General features: G+C 42.4%; 1 protein-coding gene across 2 annotated transcripts in view; it reads left to right on the top strand.

Moving 5' to 3' along the window:
• The first annotated feature begins 6,529 nt into the window (after positions 1-6,529).
• Positions 6,530-18,491, top strand: part of ABCC4 (ATP binding cassette subfamily C member 4 (PEL blood group)) — a 356,776-nt gene continuing 344,814 nt past the window's right edge. For both annotated transcript variants that reach the window (XM_075590857.1, XM_075590858.1), the window contains exon 1: positions 6,530-6,784. In XM_075590857.1, the coding sequence (XP_075446972.1) occupies positions 6,711-6,784 (74 nt within the window). In that variant the 5' untranslated portion in view covers positions 6,530-6,710. The remainder of the gene's footprint in view (positions 6,785-18,491) is intronic.

Genomic DNA, 18,491 nt, shown 5'->3' on the forward strand with positions numbered 1-18,491 from the left:
CACAGACCCAAATTTTTTTTCCAAATCCAACCAAAATCCCCACTAACATTTGATTTGTGCAAGATAAAAAAGATCATCAGAAAAATGACTATTAGAAATTCGATTGTTTTTACTCAAATGCTTGTTAATGTTTAACCAGAAATTAGTTGCTTTTATATTTTAGTGTACATAATATGTCTCTAGAGCGATTTATGTTCATTTCCAAACCATTGGATGTTAAACAAAATGCACCCATACTAAGCAAAAGTATGTTACACTTAATTGATGGTCAACTAGATGTCAGCACCACAACCACACCTTTTAATCACTAAGATAACAATAGTTATTCAAAATCAATCTACACCATTAAGTTATCTTAGTATAGCTAAATCATACACTCTAAAAGTGTGCATAAGTCCTTAAATAAATAGTAGGGAGTGGAGTGTTTCACCACACATCACTGCTGTGCTTTGGTATAACAATGTTGTTCTTAAAGCCCAGTATGGAAATTATTATATATCAAATTGAGAATGCATATGACAGGTGCTAAAGACTACCATCAGGTGATAGCACCAAGTTTTAACTCATTACAAACGGAAAGCAATTACACTTGCTAATAAAATACACAAAAATAAGTATAACAATTTTATTAATTTCATTATTGTAACTGCAATGGACGATCGAGTAGAATAGGAAGACTAACACTTGTGTATAGATTAATACACTGATTACACGCATTGGCAAGATTTATATTATGCTACTTAATTAATTAGCAAACTGAGGGTCTATATAAGCTCATATGACCCTCAGTGCGTCATTGAATGAGCCTGAGGAAGCCGTCCAATCGGCGAAACGCGTTGCTCTAATTCACTGACCAAGTTTGGAACTTTGGGGCTTCCGTTGCTGAAGGAGTCAGTTTGCAGTCACAGCCGCGCCAGGAACAGCCACCTATTCCGACTCCGGACGCGGAGTAGAGAGCGGCCGCGACCACTGCTATCAACAGCCACGGAAGCGCACCAGGATATTTTCTATATTATGTGAGTGCAACTTTTGTGGATGCAATTTTATGTTTAATAAACTTTTATGTTTTTTAAGAACATCACTGATCCCTTTAAATCATTTTTGCCTCACCCATACCCCTGACCGAAACGGGGAGGGGAAGGAACCCAGAACGGGAAGAGTAAAAGAAAGACCCGTATTGAACTCCCTGCCTGCTAACAGGAGTGTGTGCAGCACCCCTGAAAGATCCCTGACCGGGGGTCGCAGGTGTTTACCTGAAAGACAACTGCCCTACACCTCTACACACACTGGGCCGTGTGAGTACTTATTGATATATCTCCTAAATCCCCCCCCCCCCCCTGCACATCATTGCAGTAGGGGCACCATCCACTACAAAGATACCAACTTGAGAGGGTGTTTGCACAAGGCCGTGTAAGCAATTATATGATTAATTTTTTACCATCTTAATCCCCACCCCCCCTCCCCCCACCGTATTGTGGTGTACCAATTGTAATTACCGCTCGTCATTTAATTCTCCATCTGTGCTTTTACTCATCCCTCGCTCCCCCTACTCTGTTTTTGAGTTCTGAGGAACCCCTGTTGTGATGAGCAGGAAAGGCTAGAATTTACAAGCCTGGTCATCAAAGGCTAAGTTGCTAATTGCTTATGCTTGGCCCAACGACCAAAAGGAATTAACCAGAGTAAGTGTAACTTTTCACACTGGACCCTGGAAGCCCAAGTCAGCTTCAAAAGCTTCAAAGGGACTTTTGCTAGACGGCACGGCGCCGTGTCTGGGAAAGAGGGGGTTAAAATGATATATAAGTCAGAACCACCTTTTACCCATTGTTCTTCATGCAAATGTTCTTCATTGTTCTTCATGTCTGCATGTCATCAGGCCTGTGTCTTTATGCAAGGTCTTGGAATGATGCAGGTATTGCTGTATGACCTGCCTGTTTTGCTGTGATGTCAACTGAAATATGGGAGAAGTGCCCAGTCTGTAATCCTGATGGCTTTCTTGTCATAATCTTTAAGTAAGTGTCTATATTTTGCTGTTATTTGTACATATCTGTTGTGTTCACCTATCCTAAGGAATAAATACAATTTGTTATATCTAAGTCTCGTCCCAGTTCAAACCCAGGTATATATATATTTATATATAGTTTTGGTGTAAATTACAGCCTGTCACAAGCTACCGTGACACTGATTAGCAGTGTCACTCACTTTTGCAGAAGGGCCAGGCTTCCCCGCTTCTTCCTCAACTGACTCCGTAGCCTGGGGTGTAATAGGCTTCAAGAACCGTACACCGCAGCATTCACATTCGGGCTCCCACGCCAGTGCACCTCTAGAGCAGTCACAGGTGGGACTAAAGCACTGTACACCCGGTTCTCCGCCTACCTCAGTCGTTTTGAAGTCTAGCGGTAACTGGGACATGTCGGCTCCCTCGCCATAGGCTTCTTGCAAGCAGGGGCACATTAGCATAAGGAGATCTATTCCTGGCGCTCGCCAGGGCACATACACATTGGGGTGTATGTCCTGACAGTCTATCTCCTCCTCATACATCATCTCATCCTCAGAGAAGAAAGAGTCTATTACTGCATCAACATATGGTTGCAAATCCCAGTGCTTGCTTCCCCTGGTGGAATGCGAAGGAAGGGCACTTTCTACAAGGGAGTGGTTCTGGCTCTGCGCTGAGTCACCCACATCACAGGGGAGGGGCTCTGATTTTCGCGCCAAACCCGGACAGATTTTTGCAACATCTTTCTGTGCAGGCTGGCAGTCAGCAGCACGTGCGCTCTCCTGCTTTGGCGGGAGACGCCATTTTACTGGGTCTGCCTAGACTAGGGGGTACCCCTCAGACGGGCCACCGGGCATAAACAGTGCGGACGGTGCCTCTGCCAGGCATATATCCTTAGTGGGGATTGCCACAAAAAGTATGGCCAACCAGGAATTCTACGCATATAGGACTGGACCCCAACCGCGGGTATAGTTGCGGGCAGGCCTCCTACCGCCACCACCTGGCCAGGTTCCATATACTGCCTCAAAGCCCAGGCAAGGACCTCGTGTCCGGACTTTACAAACATTGTGAAAAAAATAGGAATTGGACAATTTGGAGAAAAAAAATGGAACAGGGAACCCCAGGTCTATCTCAGCAGCGCCTCCAAATGTAACGGGTATTCCCCCACCCAATCGCAGATATAGTGTGAGTGCGGAGAACCTACTGTTACCAGGTGTGGTGCTTTACCTGTTAGGCTCACAGGAGGGCTGAGCTTCCGCCACGGGGAACCTGGGGCAAGTATATTATGAGTAACCCTGTACTCGGTGCAGCGCCTCCACCTGCGATGGTTCCCAGCAGAGCGGGAATTGATCCTCGCAGAACACATACATATACTCAGCACACAGTATGTATAAACAGTATTTACTGAGCATGAACTTTAACTCCAATAACACCTCTTTGCATAACATCAAAACAATATATCAATAACAGTGCATCACTCTGAATGCATACCATCCCCCCACCCACATGTCCATCATCACATTCCCCGCAGTCTCTTGAGTGTCCCCAACAATAAAGATCAGTGTGAGTGTGAGGGATAGCGCTTCCCTGTGTTGGGGCCCGGTGGTGCACTTAATGTATACTACCTCCCTGACCAGTCCTGGTCAGGAAAATCCTTGGAACTCTGCAACACCGCACAGTGATCCCACGGCGTGCTGCGCTGCTCTCTGCAAGAATGGATGCACACGCTGACTCCACAAGGAAGGAATCTCCAGCCGGAATGCTCCTTTAACACAGTCTCTGAACACGCTGTCAGACAGTCAGAGGCTGTCAGACAGCAACCCTCTTGCTGCTCTAAATATGGTGAAGGAGTCCGTGTCCTAAGGCCAACCCTATACCATACAGCTTCCTCTGGTGTCATAGGGGACTAACTGGGCCCTGGGGTATACCTCTACCCTAGTCCCTGCATGCAGAATAACTCTCCCTGTAACTTCTGTCTGATCCCAGACTCTGGCAGCTCACCACGTGCAACTGGCACTGATGATATTACACACACTGAACAACTAGAAAGCAACCCCCCTTCTTCCTATGAGGGGCCTCTCACTGACACAGCCAAAGCTAACTGCTGTGGCTGCACTTAAAGCCACACTGTGTCTTCTAGTCAGAGTACACAGCACGACAGCTATGTCACTGACAAGATTACACACACCTAAGGGCAGGGTCCTATCTAAGGGCCTTCCCTAAGAACTTATCCACTAACCTAGTGGGGAGTGGGGCCTACCTGGGCCTGGGGTTTCTCTGGCCTAGTACAGCAGAGCCCTGCTCTGTGTACACTACCTTCCCCAATCTCTTCCTGGATCCAACTGACAAAAACCCTGTCTGCACACAACATTGTTGCAACTCTGCAGCATGAGAATCTGCCAGCTCTATTGGCTTCAATGCTGCCTGTGACCAGGGTGAAAGTGCAGTCCCCAGAGGCTGCTGGGAATTGTAGTCCTTGGCACAGCTCTTTCCTATGGGGACCGCTTGCGCGATCTTTACTGCGCATGTGCGACGCTGTAATGGCCGCCGCTACGCTTAACTGTGCCTGCGCAACCTCCCAGAGCTCCGGCACACTGGCGATGGCCACCGCTACTCTGGCCAACCTCTGCGCATTGCGCGAACCTCGCGCCGCAACCAATATGGCGGTGCCCGCCGGGAGAAGTCGCCGTCCCCTTCCCCCACTGCCCCAGGGGTAAGGCAGGGGGCAAAGGAAGATCAGGGGAACCGGGGTGACCCCCTTACATAATATAACATAAAATATAATAATATAATATATATATTATATACACATAAACAACTTTGCAAAGCGTTGTAAGAGCGTTGAATAAGCTGTTTTGGCGTTGTAAAAATGAACATAGGTATGCATTGCATAGCGTTGGATAAGCCATTCGTTGTAAAGCGAAGTGTTGTAAAACGAGGACTGCCTGTATACACTTTAAAAATATCCTAAGTTTTGCTGGTATGGGGAATAGAATTTTAAAAAAAATACTTTATTTCTTACTATCCATATTCCCCACACACTATAAAATAGACTTAGGACTGGACTTTACAAAACGCCTCACACCCTTATAGATGGTTGGAGTACCCCCAGAACCTCTAAGCAGGTTCTGGGTTACCTGTACAGTAACTGGGTATCCCCCCTAACCTTGGGACCCCTTATAGTTACAGGGATACTATATATCCCTTTGCACCATTTACCTTTCTGGGCTGTGCTGAAGCAGGGAACCCTAGTGGGGAGTCGCGTAAGCGTTTTCAAGGGGATATTACCGATACACTGTATCTACATGCATCCATGAATCTGGCCTGATTCCTGGATACATTTTTAGGGGAACCAGTAACTCTGGCCGCTGACGAGATAGACACATTCTGACAAAAAAATTTCCTTACCCCCCCCCCCCTGAAACTCATACCACAGAAATCCCTGCTTGCTGGCACCCCTGGAAAGGTAAAAACGCAAAAAATCTTTATTGTCGCATAATTACAGGTAATGCTTTTACAACCGTTGGGTCCAAGAGCTGACACTCCTGAACCCCAACACATGGATCAGAGGTAACCAAACGGGCTTAACCTTTATTAGTGAGCCTGGTTACCTCTTCACCGTCACAGACAGTGATGTCAACTTCAAAGGACCAGAATAAGGGAGAATTAGTGGACCAATTTTTTTTTAATTTTAACGGAAATTCCTCATGTATATTTATAAGACTTCATTGAAGTCTCTGAGATGCTGATGCTAAAAATGAGCATGACTGACTACAAATTAGTGAGAGTCACCGAAAATCAGTGAAATGACAAGTCTGCCGAGAGGATGTTGTCATAGAAATGTAAAATTCATAGTGATATTTTTCAAAGATAATAAAGTGTACAATAACGTATTGTATATCAGTACCGTTTTTTTATTATTATTAGATAGTAACATGAATTGTTCTGAGACTACAGACATATGGTTGATTACGATACCAGATTACCACGATGACTACAGTATATTCCCTTTGCTACAAGCAGATACTACATTGAATGAGGTGTGATGTGAGGATTACAGTAGGTGAAAGGGCTTCGATACAAAGGTTTGTGGGTGTAATACCGGTCTGGGACACTTACACTCTGCATGATACAGTGCCGGTAACTTTATAATACTGGTAATGAACATGCATTGTCTTTTATGTCTCCCTGATAATGCATGTGATTGTGGAAGGCGATCAGGTCACAATATAGCACAAATCATACATTTGCAATATAAACCTATGACTTCAATCATATCCATAAAGAATTAGAATGGTTCATGATTTCATTGTGATGTCCCGCCCGTCAGCCACAGGCATTTATCAGTATCACACCGGCAGAGGACGGGCCCAGCTTGCACCGCCCACTTTCTACACGTACGGGGCTCCAATCAGGTGTGGGTTCTCACCCCAGGCTGCTCTTTTGATGGGTAGAAGCTGTGTCTTGCGCTCTCCATGTGGAGTGAAGACTCTGCCGGGTCTTGTTCTATTGGGCGCCGCTTCCGGTCCAATCAGAAGGCGGGGTGTGTGGAGGCGGGCAGAGCCGGCGCTGCAGCAGGCAAGCACTAGTGTGCGCGGGTCAGCAGAGGCTCCAGTCAGCGGCTGCATACTGTACCCTGACCAGTGCCATACCCAGGAGCTCTCGTAATGCACAGGAGGCTCGGTGATTCACAGGACCGGAGCAGGTAGAGAAGAGCATGGAGCCTGTGCACAAGGAAGGCAAACCCAACCCGCTGCAGACGGCGAACTTCTGCTCGCAACTGTTTTTCTGGTAAGGATTTTGTTCTCGGGAAAGTTTGCTCCCAATATGTTTTTCTTTTGACTTTTTTTGCAGCAGTAGGACGTGTTGTGTTACAGCTGCTTGTAGTGCTGTAGTTAACGAGGTGTAATATATCACACGCATGGGATTTACAGCTTTGATCAAATACTATTGGCAGAATAATAAATCCTTTGAGGAATGATTGGGTTGATACATTTCATGACTTCTTGTCTTGTTCTCACCAGTGCTTTATAAATCAGACTTTGTTTTTTTGCCCAGTTGAGGCACTTGGTAAGCTGGTTGGTCATAGCTGAACATCTGCAGTGAGTTTGCCCCACATTGTGCAGCTGATAACTACTTCGCCTTTTGACAGCACTTCTTGCTGCTTCTCCAATATCCCACACATCCATTCATGCATGAACGTCTGATTTTAGGATTTATTACCAATGCTTAGGAATGTAAATTTGATTTGAAAACCACTTTTATTTGCATAAGGGCAGAGATTATAAAGCCTCCAGGATTTACTTTATCTACTGTTTAGATGTTGGTCCAACCATTCATTAACGGTTGTGGGCATTTACAGACCCCCCAGCTCCTAAAAATAGGTATACTTTAGGTCCTCTGTTAATGTCGGATGATATAGGTGTAACACCCCTTTTTCCGAGTATTCCCACGAAGGTGGGGGGAAGTTGTACCTGGTGCTCACGTGTGGTAATTGGGATGGACCCTGAGCCTCTGCTTAATGAGAGATTGGGGTAATGAGTTTGTCGGTGCCTCCACCTGACGAGCCCTGCCTAAGACCAGTGTGTGACGGTAGGGGGTAGCTGACCTTCATAATAAAGATGAAGCCTGACTGGCTGCCCCTAAATACCGTGTCAACCTTGGGTTCAATATTGTAATACCATGTGTTTCCTTATACCCATGTTCCCATTATACTGTCCCTACAGGATTATAAGCTAGGGTGCCAGGTCTGGTTAGGGTCCCTGTTTGGAAATAGCTGCAGGACAGGGACTTTGGTAACAGAAGGGTTGGGGGGCAAATAGGGTTAAAAACTGTGTAAAGTGTTGTTGACCGGAGATACCCGTAGTACTGATTTTTTTACCCGCAAATAGTGTATGATTTGCGGGTACGTGTTTGTACATAAAGATGTGGTTTTATGGAAGTGTGATGTAACCCTATGTAATATCTATGCCCTTCCAGCAAGTTCTAAGATTGGGCTGTGTAGTGGTTCCAGACTCCCAAGTTCCCAATATCATTTTTTTGCTATACTTTAACCTGTTCCCCTTGTCCCAGAAACTTGAAACTTCAGCAGTGTGAGTTTTTCAGGTGGGATATTTGGGTTAAAATGTATTTGTTTTGTTTGCAGGAGTTTGGGGGACAAAGTTACCAGTAGTCCCGTAATTCTCCCTGACGTGCAGTCATGGTTTGCGGACACGCGGGGTGACTTACACCGGGGCTACACAGGGTCCCCCAGAATCCTGGTTTTAGATCCCAAGTATCCCAGACCCATTTCCCTCACGGGTATAAGGTTCCCTAAGACATATACTTGATTAAAAACATGTTTCATAATGTTTAGTGCATACTGTATAAATGTCTATACAGTCAGCCCGGACATCTACATAGGTTCTGGGATGTCTGCATAGACATCGGAGTTTAAAGGAGAGAGTGTGTCAAGAGGGGAAGGGCGATTTGGCAGGTCTGGAGTACAGAGGACACAGGTCTGGAGTACAGAGGACACCCTATGGGGACACATTTTTGGGACTGGTGGAGCCTGCCCAGTGGGCGGCAATGGGTTAGCTGGCGGAAGATGCAGCTCGTAGGCGCATTTCCCATTGGCTAATTCATATTTCCCACTCACCCGGTTCTTCGAGCAGGCTTGGCACGCCTCCTCCTCTGACGTCGGCTAAGAGATGAGCCCCCATTTCTATTGGCTGGTGGGAGCCATATAGGAAGAGAATGTGTGGTGCTCTAAAATACAGACTCAACAGCTTATATAAGCATATATTTTTCATCCATATGAAGCTCCTTTAGTGTGGCATCCTTGAGTATTTTCCTTGATAGTATACCAACCATTAACACCACTACTCCACTATAATTCAACTAGCTGGCTAGGGTTCCACAAGCACTGCAGTAAGAAACCTCAAAACTTGGTGTCCAGACATATGAATATCGAAATGGAAAGTATTAGTGATTGTAAATAAAAAGAATCATAAACTCACGTTGGGTTGGTATTGTTCTCTCTGATCCTGTGTCGGTCCTCCAAATAGGGTGTGCTTCCGTTTTCCACAGCAGATTGATAGATATTGGAAAGTAGAGCACTACTTACACCAGAGAGCATATGAATTAAATTCCAAGAGTGTGTACCCATAAAAATAAGACTTTAATGGATCATCTAAAAACGGCTACATAACGGGGCAAAAGGCCCCACCAACGCGTTTCGAGTGTAAGCTCTTTTTCAAGGTGACTAATTTCAATACTCACCAGCTGGTTTAAATACCCGTAGCCCGCACAGTCGTTCACTTCCTGAAAGTATCTGGAGTGACGTGGGCGTGATGACGTCAGCGCGTAACTTTTTTTAGTTTTGTTAATAAAGTTGTATGATTTTGATGCTCTGTCTCCACGCGCTGATGTCATCACACCCACGTCACTCCAGATACTTTCAGGAAGTGGACGACGGTGCGGGCTACTGGTATTTAAACCAGCTGGTGAGTATTGAAATTAGTCGCCTTGAAAAAGAGCTTATGCTCGAAATGCGTTGGGTGGGGGTCTTTTGCCCCGTTATGTAGCTGTTTTTAGATGATCCATTAAAGTCTTATTTTTATGGGTACGCACTCTCTCTTGGAATTTAATTCATATGCTCTCTGGTGTAAGTAGTGCTCTACTTTCCAATATCTATCTACAAGTCAGAGAACCAGACCATCTTGTGACTTAAGTCGGTGAAGCGTGGCAGGCTTTTCAAAGTTGCTCTTACGAATAGCAGAGCAGCCGGCTTAATTTCTTTATTTCTGAAGCTAGGAAAGCCTGCCAAGCAGAGACTAAGTCAGATGCAAAGTCCATGGTCTCAGGAACGAACGTGGCGATCGCCGCTAAGGTTTTTAGCTGAAGAGAGGACCAGGAAGCCCGGGAGGATTTCCAAGTCAGAGTAAGGCCAGGTCCATAGTGCCTTCGCCTGTGCGGAGGCGTGCACGGCTGTGATGTCACCCGCTTGAAGCGGGTGCGTTTTTTGGCCGTGGTACGTCCGCCGTCTAGGGGCGTGCCAGTGACGTAAAGGAACTGATTCAACCTCATTGGACGAACCAAACACATGACCTGTCTGTCGCGCTGATAAATAAGTTTAACAGATTTCTCACGCAACGTGCGCCCCCTCCTGCGGCCGCGCCCGCACGCCGCATGGATGCGAACACTGCCTTGAGGCAGTCTGTTCGCTCAGCATGCAGATGCCTCCACACGGTTTGCAGTACCATGGCCCCAGCCTTAGCCTTCCGAAGCAGGCGCCCTGCACCTAATTAAGGCTAGTTTTCACCCCCAGTAAGTGTGTCTTCTGTCTGTATTTTGTAATTCCTTGTGTGTACGCGGTTTTACCCGAATAAACCTCATAGTATTCCACTATCTCGTTTTGCCTATTGAATGATCCTGGTTAAAAGGTGTTCAAATGTGCTGGCCTCCCGTGACACAGGGGTTATCCCTCCCAGGAAAATTATATTTTAGCCAGGGGTAGGCAAAGTTTCTGAGCTGTGCCCCGCCCCCTTTCCTGTGACCCGGTGTCAAATGATGCAGCGGGTCATGTGATATCACGTAACCCCACAACATCATTTGATGCCGCGTTGCCATGGTGACACGTCCAGAAGCCTACGGAATCCCAGTAAGTTGAGGTTGCAGAGGCCTTGCCCGGTCACATTTAACTTAAATGCTTCGGGGAAAAGCGCCAGGGCCTCTGCAAATGCCGCCCCCCCCCCCCCCCAAAAAAAACTGTCACGCCATCCAGTTTGCACACCCCTGTTTTACGCAATAAACACACACAACGCGATGGAGTGAACAATATCTATATCTCTCTATCTTTGCCAAACATAAGTAAACATATGCATAACATATACACACTAAAACATTAATTACATAAACATACATGTGTTCATTCACATAGCAATGTGATCCCACTGTCTCCAGCCCAGGAATTCTCAGTGACAGTCTCTCCTAAAAGGGTACCCTGTGTGTCTTCTCACTATTGGTGCACCGGTGGGGCCCTTGATGAGTTGGGAGTAGCGCTACCCCTTGAACGAAGGCTGAGCTCATACACTCCGCTTGCTTGCAGGAGGTGAGCTCCATCCATGCCGCTCTGGTGTAGCACAGGTGATCAGTGCTCCATAGTGTTGCAGGCGTTTGGGGGCGTGGCGAACACGTCATGAAGCTGGTTCGCCCTCATTGGCTGAACCAGCTCACGTGACACTGACATCACATGATAGCCGCCGGAGAAGACAAAATGTATTGTCTTCTCAAAACGCTGCCACGTCAACGCGCTACATGGCAGGTGTGCAGGCACTTAGCTAACTACTATAGCCAAGTACTGAATTGGGCCAGACGTGTGTGCGCACGTTGTGACGCCGCCACTATAAACTCGGCCTCATATGATGCTGCCCGTGCACCTTTTTGAAACTTGTGAGCAGTGGCCTGACTTCCTGAGGAGACAGACTAATTGTCCCCCACAGCAGTGTCTCGACAGCAATCCCCTCACTCCTCACAGGTGGCATTGCAGCACTGTGAAAATAGTGATATCAAAAAAAGGCGCAATTTAAACCAAGTGAAAAATTCTTAAATTAGAAAATTAGTGTAGTGAATAATTCAATTAGTGTAATATGTAAGCCAATGGCTTCGTGATTTAGATTAAAAAAAAAACCTAAAAACTAAACATAATCGTAAATTGCAGCTCAAACCCTTGTAGAGATTGCTTTTTTCAATCCGGTAGTTGTTATAGCCCATATTCACATACTCCTATTTCTTTTAAGCATATCCAATACACGGGCAAAGTAGTATCTCTGGGTGTCTTGGTGTGTGGGAACCTTTTATTGGAAAATTAAAACCACATAGAATAGACTGCTAAAATTTTATCTATAGATAGGTAAAAGTATTGCACTCACGTGATGCTAGTTAATAACAAGCATAGAATGGATACAAGAAACATGTACAAGAAACATTGCTTTGTACCGGTTGCTCGAAACTTCATGGAGTCCGGGACTTATGATTAACTAATTGTTTACATAATATTGATATGGAGATGACCTGTTCCCATGAAAGGGTTGGTGGTGACTACTGATATATATACAATTTTATATGATATCCCAAATGTTTAATTAATTCATTATTAAAGATTTTTGAATATACATTTTTTCATGATGGATGAGGAACATGAATCAACGACTGAACCTATTACAACTTATGTCCAGAAATGCGGGAATAACTCTGAGAGAACTAAGAGAGCATTACACATTTTTGATGAAACCTCAGATAACATCACTTGTGATAATCTCACCGATCTTATAGATCATTTTGTGAAGTTGGAAAAACTCCTAACCCAAGATATAAGAATCTTCTGGGATATAACAACTTTGGAGAACAATCTCAGGGGTAAACGCATTCCTAGAGGTTTACGGGTGAAAAAAATGCCTTCTTTCGGTTTCCCTGACAAGGAGTATGAATTACATTGGAGAAAAATATTAGATAATTGTTCTACTCAATTTATGGAACTAATAGTTCGTTTTAAGGTCAAAGAGAAAAAATCCTTAACCACTGAGATTGATACCCTTAAAAGAGAACTGTATAAATTTAATGATATGGAACGTTTCTCACACAACGACAAGATTCTCCTACAAAATATTGAGAAAATGGAGAAAGGGGTGGTGTCAAAAAACCAGGACAAGTTTTTCAGAGATAAAACTGACTATGAGAGGAATTAAGTTTATTCTTGGGAAAGGTCAGGCTCTACCCGAGAATTTGATAGGTCTAGAACCCCATTCCATTCTACACTCCGTAAAATGTCATCAGAAGATGAGAATATTACTCATAAGTCTGCCACTAGGTCTATTTTGAAATCACCACACTCAGATCGAAGGTCTAGTTTTGATACAGATTCGTCTGATACGAATGATAGACCATCAGTGTCTTTTTCAAGACACAATACAAATGACAATAGAGATTCTGATGGTGGTTATTTCAATAAGACCTATTTGAGTTCTAAGGATGATCGATCAAGATCTAACCCCTCAAATATAGATTATATTCCGGCAAAAAACGGAAAAGGTGTAGAAGGGGCAAAAAGAACAGAGAAATCTTATGGCTCAGAAAACAAGAGGAAAAAATACTTCTACACCCCTCATTAAGTAATGTTATCAATATCTCCGATACGGTCCTCACACCACAACAAATTGTACTGTTGAATAAAGGACTGAATTTTGCCCCTCAAGAGAACTTCGATCTATTTTTAACGATCATTGATCTTCAAAAATATACAAGAAAATTGGCGTTGAAAAAATTGTATTCCAAAGAGGGTCATACTATTCAAGATTTTAATAACGACACTTGTGATGCTGATAATGAATTGCCGAATAACAATGTCTGTTCTTTTGATGAACACGTTTTCAATCTTGATATGCAAACATTATTTGATGAAGGCTGTACTGATATTTCCATTGAGCCCCCTTTCTTTGGCCATACAGACTCCGGTCTCAAAAAACGTTCATCTTTTGTTCCTAATAGTATTAAGGGACCATGTATCTCTACCTTTGAGAGTTTAGTGGATAGAGACCTCAGACTGCTGGCCAAAGGGTTTTCCTTTCCAGGTTCTTTGTCTACACCTGACAATCTTACTCGACAAGAGAGGTTAGATTTGAATTTATTAAAGAATGCTAAATCTATTATGATCAAAAACGATGATAAGGGCGGGGCCATTATAGTACAGTCATCGATTAAATATAGAGAGGAAGCTATTAGACTGCTTGGCGATACTCATTTTTATACAAGATTGAGAACAGACCCTACTAAGAGATTTTTGGCAGAGTTAGAGATACTTTTGGCACTTGGTGATGTATTACATGTTTTGACTACAAAGGAGAGACAATATCTTAAATGTGAGTCCCCTGTCGTGCCGGTGTTCCACCATCTCCCAAAGATCCATAAGTCACTGGAGAGCCATCCGGGGCGACCTATTGTCTCCAGCATTGGATCTTTGGGAGATGGTGTATCCAGATACGTGGATCACTTCTTAGAACCCATTGTGCGCACTTTGCCATCCTTTTATACAGGACACTACAGCCCTATTAATTGCCCTACAGAACATTGTGTGGAAAGAGGGATACAGATGGGTCACCATGGACGTCTCATCACTGTACACGATTATAGAACACCAACACGACCTAAAAGCCATTTATCACTATCTTCAGTTATCTTCACTTTCCACAGCACAAATCACTTTCATTAATGATTCAATTTTATTTTTATTAACACACAATTATTTTCTTATTGATTCACTTTTCTATCTTCAAACACAGGGCACGGCGATGGGGACTTCTTTTGCACCCTCATATGCCAACCTCTTCATGGGCTTATGGGAATCTGTTCACATTTTTGGTAGCACTAACAAATTTCGTTCTAATATTATTTTTTACAAAAGATATATCGATGATTTGATTTTCATTTGGGATGGTGATTTACATACTTTGCACACTTTTATTCACACTTTAAACACTAATGACATTAATTTGAATTTTACATATCAAACTGATACACAGAAAATTAATTATTTGGATGTGACACTCCATGGTGATCCCAATACTACCATTCAAACCGATATCTTTACCAAACCTCATTCAAGGAACTCATATTTACATGCAAAGAGCAGTCATCCTAAATCCCTAATTCGTGGGATCCCTAAGGGCCAATTTTTACGCTATAAAAGATTGTGTTCCAATCAAGAAAAATTTCTTCAGCATTCACAGATCCTGAGTTCTAAATTTATGGATAGAGGATATTCTAAACAAGATGTACATCAGGCTTTTGTGAATGCTGATATTTCTGATAGGACAATCCTGGTAAAAGGTAATATACAACAAACACAAAAAAAGAGTCGATTTTCTGAAAGTCCTTTATTCATCACCAAGTTTAGCAAACAGGCATCACAAATCCAACATATTGTGTCCAAACATTGGAATGTATTAAAGTTGGACCCAGACTTGGAACCAATTATCCAACATAGACCAAGATCTGCGTTTAGAAAGGCAAACACTTTGGCTACATCTATCTCCAAAAGCCTTTTTCAGTCAGAACAACAATCACGTGTGAAAAACATACCCAAAGGGTTTCACAAATGCGGCTTCTGTAAGTACTGCCAATATGCATTACCCACCAAAAGAATACACACTTTATATCCTGACAACAGATATAGAATTAAAACCTTTATTAATTGTCATACTAGTTACGTTGTGTATGTTATTCTCTGTGGATGTAATGCCAAATATGTAGGTAGGACCATCCGGTCTTTACATGTCAGGATATCTGAACATATCAGATTGATTAACAAAAAGGATCTTCTACATCCAGTGTCCAAACATTTTACTTTATGTCCTTTTGGTGGGTTAAAGAATTTTAGATTCTTTGGCATTGTACATATTCCCCCCTATATCAGAGGTGGTGACAGACTTAATCGTTTAAACAAAACAGAAATGCAATGGATTTTTTCTCTTAATACTCTTCAACCAAATGGTTTAAACGTGGAGTGGGAATTGCAACACTTCCTTCATGACTAATTGTATTTATTTTTCCTTTTCTCCTTTGTTCCCACCTTTCCCTTACCCTCCCTCTCCTCTCCTGTCATCCATCACAATTTTTTTATTGATATGTTTAAATATAAAACAATTACTATTGTTCTATTAAAGTTCATGTTGTTGTGACTGATATCCCATCCTATATTTGGGTATCCAATTACATATTTTGTTATCTATATACAAGTGTACCTATTGTTCTTATTGTTTTTACTATGTATGTACCAGCTGTTTATTTTGCTACACTCAAGTTTATACTTGCGGTAGCTATCTATTTGGGTTATATATATATATATATATATATATATATATATATATATATATATATATATTATAACAATAGGTACACTTGTATATAGATAATAACAAAATATGTAATTGGATGCCCAAATATAGGATGGGATATCAGTCACAACAACATGAACTTTAATAGAACAATAGTAATTGTTTTATATTTAAACATATCAATAAAAAAATTGTGATGTGTGTATTTATATATATATATATCCTATAGGGTTTCTATACATCTGGTACTGGTTTTAATCTGTGTGTTATTGTTCATGGTAGTTAGGCATATCATCTTGTTCACCTGATGCTCATTTGTTAATGAGCATTTTGCACAGGTGTTCGTATTTGTATTGCCTATATTAAGGTTCTCGTTATGACTGATGGATCACTCTTTGACAAAGGCCTGAGGGCTGAAACGCGTCAGAGGATCCATCAGCTGTACACTGTTGTCCAATAAAGTTCTTTAGTCACCACCATTGTTACCCTCGCTTCTTTGACGGCTGTGCTCCACTCCAGCCTCCTGTGGGAGGAGTTTCTACCGGATACAAGAAACAGGCTGGCGTCAGCTGGGTTGTTGTGTGTGCACACCGCTCCTCTCCACAGCAACACTGTGTCTCCTGTCTTCCCCCTGTGGCTGGCTCCTGCACTTCCTGGTTTGGAGTACCCAGATGTTTCACCGGTTCAGCAGAGAACTCATCAGCACCGCAGTCAGCGTCCCGCACAGGGCCAGCAGAAGTCACTTAATGCGTTTCACCGGATCCCCGGTTTCCTCAGAAGTGTCAGAATCTTTAAGATGGCTATAAATACCCTCATTGGCCAATGTAGGGGATTACTCAGGAAAGTGCCTGACTGATAAATGGTAACATCTGTTACCATACTAACGCAACAATCTATGCACAATGTAACTAATCCTCAGTATAAACATATAAAGAGGTCCAAAAATCCACATTATTAAACACAACCATCTAATAAATATATTAAAAAAATAAAAAAAATTATATATATATATATATATATATATATATATATATATATATATATATATATATATATATATATACACTCACACTCACACTCACACTCACACTCACACTCACACTCACACACACACTCACACACTCACACACACACTCACACACACTCACACACACTCACACACACTCACACACACTCACACACACACACTCACACACTCACACACTCACACACACACACTCACACAGCGCAAATCAGAGACAACAGGTGGTTGAATATCTAACACCTGTGAGATAAATACGTAGAATATCCTTATAAGAATCCAGGACGAGATGTGATCTATAAAAGAGAAAAATGACAATATGGTGAAGTACGTTTTATCATATAAATAAAGCGCAAGAAAAGTGGCTACTTACAATGTAGCTGAAATAAACAGGCATGTAAGGATAAACTCCTTTCTGTGACTGCAGCAGAGAGGCTGGTGATGTCAGGAACTCCTCTCAGGTTACACATTTTGCTGAACGTCATGATAAAAATCCTGCTGGTATAATATGTATTGGAATAGACAAATTGTTATATAACTGGAGAGGAGGGGACACCGTTAATAGCATTTCAAAACTTGAGACCAGATGGATACATACATTAAAAACATTGACACCTCTGGGTCTAAATGTAGATGTTGACTTGGGTGCCTTCCTAATCTAAAAAACAGTTTAATTCTCCCTTTCTTACTGTTCCAAGAGCTATTGAGTTATAATATAGAAATACAAAAGTTCAGTGTACCTGCAGCAATATTGACATAAATCCATGTTTTAAACTGTGCAATTGACATGTCTTATATAATTTTTATTATATTATATAATTGGAATATATTGTATTTTCCTATTAATTATATGTATTTTCATATTTTTACTTGTTTATATAAGGTTCTTATTACATTTAAAGTTTTAATAAAATTGTCTGTCAAAAACCTGGAACACCCGAGGAAAGGCATGAATAAAATTTGCAAAGCCAATTAAGGCTTAGCATTGCCTACTTAGGACTTCCAGGTTGATCACATGACATACCCCAGATGAAGTCTTTCACAGACAAAACCGGTAGGGTGAGGGTCTCTGAACAGATCTCCCTGTCTGTCTGAAGTAAGGACATTTTATTCTCCTGCCTGTGCTGCAAAGCCTTATTCAAGGCTATTGGGACTGTGTAGTTCACTTTCAACCAAGGGAACTTCAGTGATTGTGAACACGGTGTAACCTGAGAGGAGTTCCTGACATCACCAGCCTCTCTCTGTCCTTACATGCCTGTTTATTTCAGCTACATTGTAAGTAGCCACTTTTCTTGCGCTTTATTTATATGATAAAACGTACATCACCATATTGGCATTTTTCTCTTTTATAGATCATATCTCGTTCTGGATTCTTATAAGGATACTCTACGTATTTATCTGACAGGTGTTAGGTATTCAACCACCTGTTCTCTCTGATTTGCGCCTTTTGTATTTTGTCTTTTTGTATATCATTGGTGTTATGTACATCCATTACATTACGGCAGCACTCATTTGACACCATTTTTACTATTGTTGATAATTAGTTTTGCGCACCTGATTTTGCCTTTTTTCAATATATATCTATATATCTATCTCTCAAATATGG

Source organism: Ascaphus truei, chromosome 3 (assembly GCF_040206685.1).
Source record: "Ascaphus truei isolate aAscTru1 chromosome 3, aAscTru1.hap1, whole genome shotgun sequence".
In the NCBI taxonomy this organism is placed as follows: Eukaryota; Metazoa; Chordata; class Amphibia; order Anura; family Ascaphidae; genus Ascaphus; species Ascaphus truei.